This window comes from Bipolaris sorokiniana (assembly GCF_000338995.1).
Source record: "Bipolaris sorokiniana ND90Pr unplaced genomic scaffold COCSAscaffold_23, whole genome shotgun sequence".
Classification (NCBI taxonomy): Eukaryota; Fungi; Ascomycota; class Dothideomycetes; order Pleosporales; family Pleosporaceae; genus Bipolaris; species Bipolaris sorokiniana.
The window spans coordinates 32810-45367 of NW_006911917.1; the positions used below are offsets into that span (position 1 = coordinate 32810).

The following is a 12558-nucleotide window of genomic DNA, read 5'->3' on the forward strand; positions in this document are numbered from 1 at the left end:
TTGAATGACTGAGCATCTGTGTATACTGTACAGCAGATGCAGCATTCTGTAGGTCCGTATGCATCTATCACTTGGACATAACTAGCCCATCTCTGCCAATCTGCCAAAGTAACATGTTCGCCAGCTAGTATTACAACGTTTAGAGAAGGTACCTCGGTTGGTTCTAGGAGCCTTGCGACAGACGGTGTAAGCACTGCCCAGTTAACATTCATAGCACGTATAACCTGGGACAGACTACCGTGTCTATCGGCCTCAGAAGGCACGCAAACACAGCCACTAGACAGTAGTGTCGTCATAATCTCAGCAATACAAGCATCAAACGTGTAGGAAGCGAACTGGAGAGCTCGTGTGTGCTGTGTAAGCCCGAATCTCTTTCTCTCACGGCAGCAAGTCGAGAGTGCTTGGTGTTCTATAACAACGCCTTTAGGCATTCCAGTACTTCCAGACGTGAATATCACGTAGGCCGCATTGCTTGGAGTAATCATTGCTGTAGAGCCGATGCTAGGTTCGTCGCTCAAGAGAGTGATAGACGCTGCGCTTACGGTGACCACAGCAAGTTCTAAGTGCTGCCAAAGTGCTTCGTGATGGGCCGACGTGAGCAGTACGCTGGCCTTAGTCTGCTTGAGAATCTCGTCATGCCGGCTGCGTGGATGGGCGGGATCCAGTGGTACGAAGGCGCCGCCGGCCTTGAGCACGGCCAGCATGGCCACCACTGTCCACATCGACTTCTCGAAGCACAGTGGCACCATGTCTTCGGGCTTGACGCCGATCTGGACAAGGTGACTTGCTAGGTTGGTTGATAGTACGTCGAGCTGGCTGTGTGTCAGCTCGCCGTCCCAAGCACAGATGGCGGGCGCATTAGGCTGAGCTGCTGCTTGTTCGGCGAACAGGTCGTGGACACAGCGCTCGACTGCCGCCGGCACCTCGCAGTTCCACGTCCAGAGTTGGCTAACATCTTGATCCGCCAACAATGTCAAGTCGGATATGCGTGAATCTGGTCTAGTGATTAACTCTTTGATTGCTTTCCCAAAGGCCCCAGCTACACGCGTTGCTTGCCCTTGGCTCATACAGCTAGTCCGAAATTGCATCCCGACAGCCAACGACATACTATCATAGGCAGCGCCGACAACGATATCGTACTAGAAAAAAAGTCTTAGTTGAGACATACAGAAGCCACAGTGCTCTACAACTTACCTCTGTTGGGTCCAGGCCCTCTTGTTCACGGAAGATGATGCTGTCTGCTCCATCTTCCTGCACAACATCAGCCCGTTGGAGAGACAAGGCAGTGTTGAACAGGGGGGAGGTCCCCAGCTGCAGAGCGCTATGCACATTTGCGAGGGGGAACGTTTGGTATGGAAGGCTGTTCGAGTAGTCTTCCTGTACAGACCTTAGTGCACTTAGCACAGTCTGCTCTTCGCTGATCGCTAGCCGACAGACGAGCATGTTGATCATTGGACAGACGATCTCTTGGACTTTCTCGATCGGCAGATCGCGTCCTGAGGAGAGAGTGCCAAAGCACGGAGCTTTAGATCCTGTGTAAGCAGAAAGTACCAAGGCCCATGCAGTCTGTATGATGGTAGCGGTTGTGAGCTCCCACTGTTGGCAGAAAGCGTGGATGTCGTTCATATCGAGCCCTTGTACCTGCACCAGTCCGTCTCTGTAGGTTCCGCCCTCCCCGTCTGCCATTGAGGGGAAGTAGCACGGCTCGATGCCACGTAAGTACCCGACCCAGTACTGGAATGCGCTCTCCTGCGGCTGCTGCACTAGATACGACACAACATCTCGGAACGAGGCGCCGTGCGGGTCAAGATCGGCACTGTAGGCTGACTGCAAATCGCGTAAAAGCACTCCCTTCGCATGACCGTCAAAGATAGCATGGTTGATGTCAAGACAGAGGTACACCCGACCGTTCTCGAGCTGGCAGATGGAGAGATGGTGCTGCAGCTCGCTTGCCTGCTGAGGGCCAGGAATGCGGCGCGCACGGAAGAACTCAATCGTCGCCTTACTTCCTGCCGCGCGGTAAAACGAGATGGCCGGCTCTGGGTTCTTCAGCACAACGTTGGTGGTTCCTGAGCTCCCGGGAACGTTGTCCACCAGAAGCGTCCGTAACAGCGAGTGTCGCTTGACTACAGCCCTCCAAGCCTGCTGTAATCGAGAGCAGTCAACATCTGTGTCTTGCAAAGATACAGCTTCAAACACCAAGCAGGTGCGATAGGCGTTTGCGTCTTTGCTCTGACTGATGAGTATGCCTTGCTGCATTGGAGAGCAAGGATAGACATCTTCGACGTCTTCTGGTCGGATGTGCAGCCCACGCAGCGTATGGTTGCAGAAGTGGTCAAGGTCTTGGTACGACGTGAAGGCGAGTGGAAGGTCGCTCAGCGTCCATTCATGACCGCGGCCCTGGAGGAGGGACGGCATACTTAACAAGGTGGTCTTGTATTGCCGGACCCAGTCTCCAATGCGATCCTGGTATCTTACAGTACTGTCGCTCACAACAGCGACGTGCGCGCAACCGTTCTCGATGTGGCAGGAGACCTCAAACAAAGAGAGCCGCGGTGTTGCTGCCATAGACGTGGGGTCGCATGCTCCAGGGACAACGCCTTGCTTTAAGAGGGACTCCTTGCGTTCGAGCTGCTGGTAGACGCCTGAGTAGTTGAATGTCACCTCCACAGGGAATATGGACTTGAAAGCGTCAGCACAGCGCTGATCTGCAAACTGAGATGCAAAGTACAACCAGCCATTGTGCTTGAACGCGCGAGCGCAGTCTTTGGTTTGGCAGATGGTACGGAGCAGGCTGTCTTCCCGACTGCACGAAGCCTTCACAGGATACATGCTCGTAAACCATCCTACAGTTCGCATCAGGTCGATGCTGTCATCCCACACTTCGCGCCCGTGGGTCTCGGTGAAGATTGTGGGCGAACTTCGATCAGGAAAGGCAAGAGTGAAAGAGTAGATCAGAGCGGCTATCATGAGCTCAAAAGGACGTGTTTCGTACGCCTCGTTGCAGCTTCCAAGGAGAGCAGAGGTCGTCCAGCTGTCCAGTGTAAACTGCTCAGTGACCGTGTTGCCATACATGACAGTATCGGAATGTGCGTCCCAGTAGGACAGCTGATTCTTGTGTTCCTCAGCGTGTGATGCGCTATCAGGGACCACATGCTTCGTGATGTACTCGGTTTGGGCCATGACCCAGGTTGGGAAACTAAGTGAGGATACTGGAGGAAGCACTCGATTCAACAACAACTCCTCCAGCTCTTCCAGAAGCACGCGCCATGAGACCAGGTCAATCACCAGGTGGTGAGCCACAGTGAACAGAGACTGCTGGCCGCCCTCGTCGCACAGCACGGCTGCCACGACAGGCCCATTCTCGATGTCCAAAGAGTTGCGACAGTCGGCGATTGCCTGTGTGATCACCTCAGGGTCACTGGACTGGACGTACTGCACAGCAAAAGACGCATCGACACAGTCTGAGATGTACTGTTGCCACGCGCCGCCGTTCGGTCTGCAAAACCGAGCTCTCAACATAGAGTGCCGGTCGACAAGGGTGCAGAAAGCCGAGTGCAGCAGCTCTTTCTGTGTCGGGTCGCTGAGGCGTAAGAAGAAGTACTGGTCGAAGCAGGCTTTGCCAGTGCTTTCGAGTGAGAGATATAGCTCCTGGATTGGCGAGAGGTTGAACAGTATGTCAGTAGCGTCTCTGGTGGCTGTCAGCAAAGCGAGAGGCTCTTCCGCATCGACATTGCGGGCAAGTTGCCGGATAGTCTTCTTCAGAAAGACGTCGCGTGTAGAGAGGCGGATGTGAAGCCGACGAGCGCTTACAGACAGCTGCATGGCTGTGATTGAGTCGCCACCTAGGCGGAAGAAGCTGTCGTCGAGGCCAATTCTGCTGGGCTTGATGTTCAGCACCCGCGCCCACAATTGCTGCATCGTCCGCTCCGCCTCCGTCGACGGCGCCTGCTTGGCGCCTCCGCCCTCGCTCGCCGTCCGCAGCTCTGCCAGCTGCTGCGCCGAGAACGATGCGCCGATTTCGCGCAGCCGCCGCCGGTCCGTCTTGCCAGACGTCGTCGTCGGCAGCTCGACGACCGCAAAATACACTTGTGGTACCATATAGCTGGGTAGCTGCTCCGCCAGCTTCGCGTCTACGCTGGCTGGAAAGATCACTCGCGCTATCGAGCCAGCATTGGCCGCCTCGTCCGTCTGCACTGCTTCGCTCTCTTCACTGTCCAGCTGCAAGAAAGTCGCTAACATTGCGCTAGCCCCTTCTCCTGTCGGCAGGACCACCTCGACTGCCACTCGCTCCGCTGCCGGCATGCACTCTCGCACGTGGTGCGCCACCTCGCCCAGCTCCACCCGCTGCCCGCGCACCTTGACCTGGCTATCCTTGCGGCCCAGGCAGACCAGGTTACCGTCGGCGTTGTACCGAACCAGGTCGCCTGTCTTGTACAGTCTCCCCCGTCGCCCGGCGTGGCTGCCACACCCTTCCAGCAGCCAGGCGGGGTCGTCGATGAACGACGCCGCCGTCTTGTGGGCGTCGTTGAGATAGCCGCGCGCCAGGATCGGCCCTTCCACTAGCAGCTCGCCGACCGACCCAAGCGGTGCGAGCCTATGGTGGTTCTCGGGGTCGACCACCCAGCTCACCGAGGCGACCGACGTTCCAATAGTACCAGACTTAAAGCTTTGTTTGCCGGTGTATGTATTGCAGCACACTGAGCACTCTGTGGGCCCATATGCGTTGATTGTCTGAACAGTGCTGGGCCATCTGTCCCAGTCTGCAGAGCTGACTTGCTCTCCTCCTAGAACTAGTATCCTAAGAGACGGAAGGAGATCAGAGTCAAATGTTCGTGCTACGGAAGGAGTTAGAAGTGCCCAATTGACGTCCATGACGCTAATCGCCTTAGCTAGATCGCTGCATCGATCGCTGTCGGATGGCACACAGGTGCAGCCACCGTGCACAAGCGTAGTAAAAATCTCAGTAATGCAAGCGTCAAAAGTGTATGACGCGAACTGCAGGACACGCGAGAAGTCTGTGATTCCGAATGCTCGTCCATGGCCCAAGCAGCTCGTCGCAACCGCCCGATGTTCCAGTACGACGCCCTTGGGTGTACCGGTACTCCCCGAAGTAAAGATTACATAGGCGGCATTCGTTGGTTTAGCTGGGAGTCTACTATTATTGACTAGCGCCGGCAACTGCTTCGTGGATTCTTCGCTGACTGTGACTACAGCGCACTCTGAGCTGGCCCAGAGCATCCCAAACTGTGCCGATGTAAGCACCACTTTAGCTCCTATCTGCTTGAAGATGTCTTCGTGTCGGCTGGCTGGATGGTCGGGATCCAGCGGTACGAAGGCGCCGCCGGCCTTGAGCACGGCCAGCATGGCCACCACTGTCCACATCGACTTCTCGAAGCACAGTGGCACCATGTCTTCGGGCTTGACGCCGATCTGGACAAGGTGACCCGCCAGCTTGGTTGATAGTGCGTCTAGCTCGCTGTACGTCAGCTCGCCGTCCCACGCACAGATGGCGGGCGCATCGGGCCGTGCCGTCGCTTGCTCGGCGACTAGGTCGTGGATGCACCGCTCGGCCGCCGCCGGCACCTCGCCGTTCCACGCCCACAGCTGCTGCTTGTCCTCGGACGTGAGCGTGTCGATGCTGCTAACCATTGTTATCTCATGCTGTGCTGCAGCCAGTTGTTGTATGACGAAGTTAAGCTGGCCCAACATCTTCCCGACTAGCCAGCGCTCGATGACGCGCTCGTCGAAGCTGGCCGTGATGCGCACCTCTTCAGCAGCCACCGTGCACTGGACCATTAGCGCATACGTCGTGAAGCCCTGCAGCTCCGAATTGCCGCGCCACGCTCCCAGCACGCTGTCGCCCGCAAGGCCATCCTCGGCTGGCTGCACTACCAGTAACGTCTGGAAGCCGCAGGCGTGCCGAGCATCCGCCCCCATCCTGGCGATCCGCTGCAGGCCTGTCTGCTCGTGCGGTATCATCTCTGTCGCCTGCCGCTGCACGCTTTCCAGAAAAGCCATGACGGTCTGATCTCTCTCTATGCGCACCCGCACCGGCACAGTTGCAATGGTGGGCCCAAGCATCGCCTCGATGCCCGCCACAGCCGCGTTGCGTCCCGTCACCACCGCACCAAACACTACGTCGTCCAAGCTGGTGTACCGGCTGGCGAGGATCGCCCATGCAGCCCGCACAAGCGTCGACGTCGTCGTGTCGGACGCCGTCTTGGGCAACGGAGGACACTGGTAGTGCACTGTCGCATCGGCAGCCGGCTGCTGCACCGTCGTCGGCAGCGCAGGGAACGGCGTCGCCTCGCAATCCGCTAAAGCGTTCTGCCAGTACGCGGCCGCCTCGTCGGGGTCCTGGCGGCTGAGGTGCTTGATGAAGGTACGGAAGCCAGGCTGCTTTTGCATATCAGCCCCGTCGTACGCCTTCTCCACCGCGTCCATGATGCGCGGCAGCGACCAGCCGTCGTACAGCGCGTGGTGGACCGTCCACACGAACCATCGCTTCCCTGCTGCTGCTGCTGCTCCTCCCTCATGTCCTCTCCGCTTTTCCTTGACTATAGCATAGCGAGCCAGCAGATCGCCTACGCCCATCGAAGCTGACTTGTCCTTCTCCAGATACGTTTCGAGTCCTTCGGTCTCTGTCCACTGAATGTCTTCTACCATCACGGCCTGCAGCAAGCCAAGCTCGCCGTGTTGCACGATCCGCGTACGTAAGACTGCTGTAGAGTGGACAACTTGCTCCCACGCAGCCCGGAAAGCGTGCTCATCCACGTCCGCTCGCAGCTCCAGCACGCTCTGCATGATGTAGTCACCTGCTCGCTTTGCTGTCAGCGACATCAGCCCCTCTTGCATCGGCGAGCACGGGTAGGCGTCCTCTACAAGGTTCGCGTCCATGCCGCAGCTGGCTGCGACTTCCTCACGGATACGCACGGCGTCCGCGTCCGCGCCCAGCAGAGAGAAGGCGGCGATCTGCTCTTCCACTACCATGTCACGGTTGTTGACGTCCAAGCAGGCCAGTGCCGCGAGTTTGGGGCAGCGGAAGAGGTCTGCAACGGACAGCTGCAGTCCTACCTTACGAGCTTCGCCCACCAGCTTCATCGCCGCGATCGAGTCGCCGCCCAGACGGAAGAAGCTGTCGTCCAGCCCGATGCTGTCTGCCGCGACGCCCAGCACCCCCGCCCACAGCTTCTGCATCCGCAGCTCCCCGTCCGAAAGAGACTGCTGCACTGGCGCTTTGCTGCTGCGCTCTGTTTGTACCCGCTGCTCCAGAGCCTTGCGGTCCACCTTACCATTCTGTGTTACTGGCATAGTGTCCAGCACCGTGATCGCCTGAGGAACCATGTATGCCGGCAGCTGGGCTTGTAGCATCGCCATCAGCTGCTGTTGGGTCTTCTTCAGCATCCGCTGCCGCAACGGTCTGCTGCTGAGAGTGTGCAGCGGCCGATCTGTGTGCTCGGTAGGGAAGCGGAACAATCTCCTGTTCTCACCATTCCTCAGCGGAGACCGATGAAAGATGGCGTCGAGACCACCACGTTGTGAGTACTGCCTGCTCCAACTGATCTCGACACGGCAGCCCGATTCCTGTGCCAGCTCGACCAGATCAGTGGCGGACAGGGATGGCTTGTGCTGCGCTTGCTGATAGACTGATGATAGCCAGCCTGGGGCATCGCGCGTGTCTGCGCCCATATCGTCAAGCGCCTCGACAAGGCACCGATTGACAATGGTCTTGCTGTAAGGAATGTTGCTTATAGCTGCTGTAGACAAGCCAGAGAGACTTCTTAGCTGTTGTTGAAGAGACTGGCGGCCTAGCTTGCGCTCTGAGAAATCGATCCATTCGTCTTCTTTCACGATTTGAATCTCCCGCTTTGGCCCAGATCGAGACCTAACGTGAACAACCGCAGCATAGCGATAGCAGCTCAGCTCGTTCGTCGCCTTCATCCGCTTCGGCAGTATCTCGACATGCTCCACGAGCTCCGGGAGGCGGCCTGGTAAGGCAGTGAAGAATGCTGGGTCGACGAGCAACTCCGCTTCCACTCGCTCCATATCGGCCATTATGCGTCGAATGTCTGCCATGGTCGCCTTGTCGCCAGCCATGCGCAGCGCTCGAGCTGCCAAAAATTCTCGATGCAGCGCATAAGATCGAACGTCGCCAAAGAAGATGGTCTGAATGCCCGTGACCTGGAGTAGCTCTTGGACGACCTTGAACAGGTACTCTTGGCTAGGGAAGTACTGAGCGACCGAGTTCAGACTGGCAAGATTTGCTGTGACTGACGGCTTCAACCGACCAACGTCCATCGCTGTGGCCTTGTGCAAGCGGACTTTGCCCGCTAACGCCGGGATGGACTTTGCTATCTTCGCGACAAACTCGATTGCCCTTCTCGACGGGTCGAGTCCGACGTAACTTTGCAGGCCGTCGCCCAAGTTGAATAGAACCATGCCGGTCCCCGATCCGATCTCGAGCACGCTGCCGGGCTTGCTGCCGTTGAGCATCGTGTATATCGTGTCGTCTAGCCACTCGTTCATCTCCATCTCGTCTATCTCGCTGCCGTCGTACATGGACGTCCACCCGGTGAAGTCTCGCCCGATACGTTCGGACTGGATGTTGTTGATAGGTGAGTAGATGTCATTGTCGAATTGCTGTTCCCAAGTTCCCACATGCTGCGATTCGTCCTCATCGCCTCCATTACTATCTCCGTCATCAACCTGCTCATCGACCATTGCAGCGCCTTCGTCGACTATGACGAAGCCAGCGAGCCGGACCCCATCGCTGTCGTTTTGTTGTAGCACAGCCACTGCGTCGCTGACGCGCTTGTGGCTGCGGAGGACGTGCTCGATCTCGCCCAGCTCGATGCGCTGCCCCCGGATCTTGACCTGTCCATCCATCCGGCCAAAGTACTCCAGCTGGCCATCCGTAAGCCGATGACGGGCGTAGTCGCCTGTCCGGTAGGCCTTGACTGTCTGACCAGCAATTGTGACCGATACGAAGCGATCGATATTCCTCTCGGGATCAGTGTAACCCCGCGCCAGACCGTCGCCTGTGACCACGAGCTCTCCAATCACGCCGAGAGGAACAAGTCGAAGATTCGAGTCCATGACGTGGGCGCCGGAGTTGCTGAGTGCGCGGCCAATGGGGACACCGTTAACGCAGTGCTCTTCCTCAGTGAGGACAAAGATTGCGCTGATACCAGTGTTCTCAGTAGGACCATAGCAGTTGACTGCCTTACCCGGAAGGAGCTGCAGCGCCTCAGAAGCATCGCGCGGGTGCAGTGCTTCTCCTCCCAAGCAAAGCATCTCAAGATTCGTCAGCACTGCAGGCGCCTCTTGCGCATACTGTCGGAAAAGCGCTGGCGTAAGTACAGCCATGTTGATGTTCGTTCGATGAAAGATTCGAGACACAGCCACTGGATCGAGGACGGCCATGGCGTCGACGCAAACCAGCGTCCCGCCGTTTAGCAGACAGGCGTATATCTCCCATGTGGAGACGTCAAAAGCGAGAGTGGTTACATGCGCCATGACTCGCGTCTCCGGCAGGACTGGCAGGTGCTGCACAAGGTTGTTGTCTCGAATCAAGCGCACGATGCCGCGGTGCTCTACCATGACTCCCTTCGGCTGACCCGTCGACCCGGACGTGAACATGACATACGCGAGACTCGTCGCTAAAGGCCCAGCAGCAGCCGCTGCAGGTTCTTGAGGAGCAGATACCTCACTCGCCTGCTCTAATGCCTCTTCAATGCGGACAAATTCGACGGTGTTCAGTTTGATGTCAGGGGGCTGGACGTCAGCTCCAACGAGTATTACTCTCTGACCACTCGGAAGAGAGGACAAGACGGCTTCCATCCGCCCCGCTGGTATTTTCACATCGAACGGTAGGTACGCCAGGTTGGCCTTGAGAATGCCCAGAAACGCAACGATCGTCTGGCAGCTTCGGGCCGCAAACACACCAACGAGCGTCTCGGGAGCAAACGACAGTTTGGTTAACCACCCGGCCAGAACGTCAGACGCTAGGTCTAGCTGAGCGTAGCTCATCTCTGCCGACCCATCTTTGACGGCGATCCGGGACGGATGAGCAGAGACTTGCTGGCGAAAGAGGTCAACGATGTTCGAGTCACGTGGATATGCGGTCTGTTCAACCTGAACAAGCCCCATTCCGTCGAGCCGAGCGTAGTCGGCTTCTGTTAGCAACGCCATGGACGCGACTACCACCTTTGGCTCCTTGAGACAGGCGTCAAGGATGTGTCGGAAAAGTGACAGCATGTTCTCGATCGTCTCTGAAGCATACAGGTCGGTTGAAAATATGACTTCGCCTCGTAGCCCATTCAAATGTTGGAAGAAGTGGAATTCCAGGTCGAATCTCGACGTCGCTGTGTCGCCCATATTTTCAGTTTCCACACCCTCCAGCATTAGCTTGCCCAGGTCTTGCTGCGAGTGCACAGCAAAGATGAGCTGCACCAGCGGGTGACGAGACAGATCCCTGTCTTTCTTGAGCTTCGACACAATTTTCTCGAAGGGGACGTCCTGGTTGGCCAGCGATGCCACTGCTACCCCTTGCACCTGCTGGACCAACTCTTCGAATGTCTCATCTCCAACCGTGATCCGCAGGCATTGCATGTTAACAAAGAAGCCGATCATATCTCTCAGCTCTGATCGATCTCGATTGGCGTTCGCTGTCCCGATGGTTGCATCTTCCTGCCCAGTGAGACGGAAGTGCGTAGCCCGGAAGGCAGCGAGCAGGACCACAAACAGCGTCACCCCGCGTGCTTTGCAGAACTCTTGCAGCCTGGCGAACAACGAGTCATCCACGTCCAATGTCCGCATATCAGCATGGCCAGACAAGGCAGCAGGTCGCGGCTTGTCACAGAGCAGTTCGGCCGGCCTGCTTGTTTGCAGCTGCGCAATCCAGTACTTGAGCTGTCTGTCGTGCTCATCGACCTGGGCTTGCTGTCTTTGCCATACAGAGAAGTCGCGATACTGTATTGGCAGAGGCTGCACCTGCGACAGCGGGTCCTGGCCGCGGATTGCGGCAGAGTAGCATGCACTCAGCTCACGCGTAAGCACGTCAACAGACCAGCCGTCGGAGATGATGTGGTGCATGACAATAGACAGCACGTGGTCGTGTTGGTCGACCCTGTAGATGGACACTCTCCATCCAGGCTCCGTAGCCAGGTCAAAGGGAGCTGTCTGGTCTTGCTGTACAGTGTTCGCGATTCCCTGCTTGCTGCCTTGGACAACGTCGATGACATTCACCGCTCTTGATCTGAAAGGCTTCACATCCTGCACACTCTTTCCTTCTACAGTAGCAAAGGTAGTGCGAAGCGTCTCGTGACGGTACTCGACTGCAAGAAGCGCAGACTTGAGAGCTGCAAGCTGGAGTGGGCCTTTGATGCGTACTGCGAAGGGCATGAGGTACCAGGTCAGGCCAGGGTACAGTTGTTCTAGGAACCACAGTCGCCCCTGCGCAAACGATTGCTCGACAGGTCCCTCGTGATCAACGCGAGGGATGGCGATGGGTGAATCGTGAGTTGGTGAGATGGCCACAGAAGTACATTGGTCCAGACGGGGATGGCGGAAGAGGTCTGCAACGGACAGCTGCACGCCGTGCCTGCGCGCCGCGCCCACCAGCTTCATCGCCGCGATCGAGTCGCCGCCCAGGCGGAAGAAGCTGTCGTCCAGCCCGATGCTGTCTGCCTCGATGTTCAGCACCCCCGCCCACAGCTGCTGCATCGTTTGCTCTGCTTCTGTAGTTGGCGCTCGCTTCACGGCCTGGCTCAGCGTGCGCAGCTCGACCAGCTGCTGGGCGGAGAACGAGGCGCCGATCTCGCGCAGCCGCTTCCTGTCCGTCTTGCCAGACACTGTCATGGGCAGCTTTGCAACGGCAAAGTACACAGCTGGCACCATGTAGCCTGGAAGCCGCTCGGCCAGCTTGTTGTCTGTATCGACTGGGAAGATCACTCGCGCCAGTGAGCTAACTTTAGTCTTCTCATCTGTTGGAGGTGTTGGAGGAGTATTGCCAAAGTCGTTGTCCAATTGCAAGAAGACTGCAAGCATTGCGTTATTCTTGTCTTCCCCTAGCAAGATCACTTCGACAGCTATCTGCTCAGCCTCGGGCATGCACTCTCGCACGTGGTGCTCCACCTCGCCTAACTCCACCCGCTGCCCGCGCACCTTGACTTGGTTGTCTTTGCGGCCCACGTAGACAAGATTGCCGTCACGGTCGTAGCGGACAAGGTCGCCCGTCTTATACAGCCTACCGCATCGCCCATGGTAGCCTCCGCCGCCTGCAAGCAGCCAGGCAGGATCATTGATAAAAGCTGACTGCGTCTTCTCAGCGTCGTTAAGATAGCCGCGCGCAAGGATCGGGCCCTCTACTAGCAGCTCTCCAACTAAGCCTAGCGGGACAAGCTGATTGTAGTCGTCAGGGTCTACCACCCAGCATACCGAACTAACTGGCTTTCCGATTGTTCCTGACTTGAATGACTGAGCATCTGTGTATACTGTACAGCAGATGCAGCATTCTGTAGGTCCGTATGCATCTATCACTTGGACATAACTAGC

General features: G+C 57.3%; 4 protein-coding genes across 4 annotated transcripts in view; all 4 read right to left on the reverse strand.

Moving 5' to 3' along the window:
• Positions 1 to 2: 2 nt before the first annotated feature.
• On the reverse strand, positions 3 to 4753 carry COCSADRAFT_351207 (uncharacterized protein; the record flags this gene model as incomplete). The annotated part of the gene is made up of 3 exons (XM_007707864.1): positions 3 to 1139; positions 1195 to 4662; positions 4700 to 4753. Coding segments are annotated over 3 exons (4659 nt in total), but the record flags the coding sequence as incomplete, so codon positions are not given.
• Positions 4754 to 4842: 89 nt separating this feature from the next.
• On the reverse strand, positions 4843 to 5501 carry COCSADRAFT_129976 (uncharacterized protein; the record flags this gene model as incomplete). Its single annotated transcript, XM_007707865.1, has 1 exon — positions 4843 to 5501. A coding segment is annotated over exon 1 (570 nt), but the record flags the coding sequence as incomplete, so codon positions are not given.
• Positions 5502 to 5538: 37 nt separating this feature from the next.
• Positions 5539 to 6807, reverse strand: COCSADRAFT_74597 (uncharacterized protein; the record flags this gene model as incomplete). The annotated part of the gene is made up of 1 exon (XM_007707866.1): positions 5539 to 6807. A coding segment is annotated over one exon (1269 nt), but the record flags the coding sequence as incomplete, so codon positions are not given.
• Positions 6808 to 6995: 188 nt separating this feature from the next.
• The window catches only part of COCSADRAFT_129982 (uncharacterized protein), a gene marked incomplete at its 3' end in the record, with an annotated part of 6605 nt that continues 1042 nt past the window's right edge, over positions 6996 to 12558 (reverse strand). Inside the window, exon 2 of the mRNA XM_007707867.1 lies at positions 6996 to 12405. Coding sequence (XP_007706057.1) covers positions 6997 to 12405 — 5409 coding nt within the window. The remainder of the gene's footprint in view (positions 12406 to 12558) is intronic.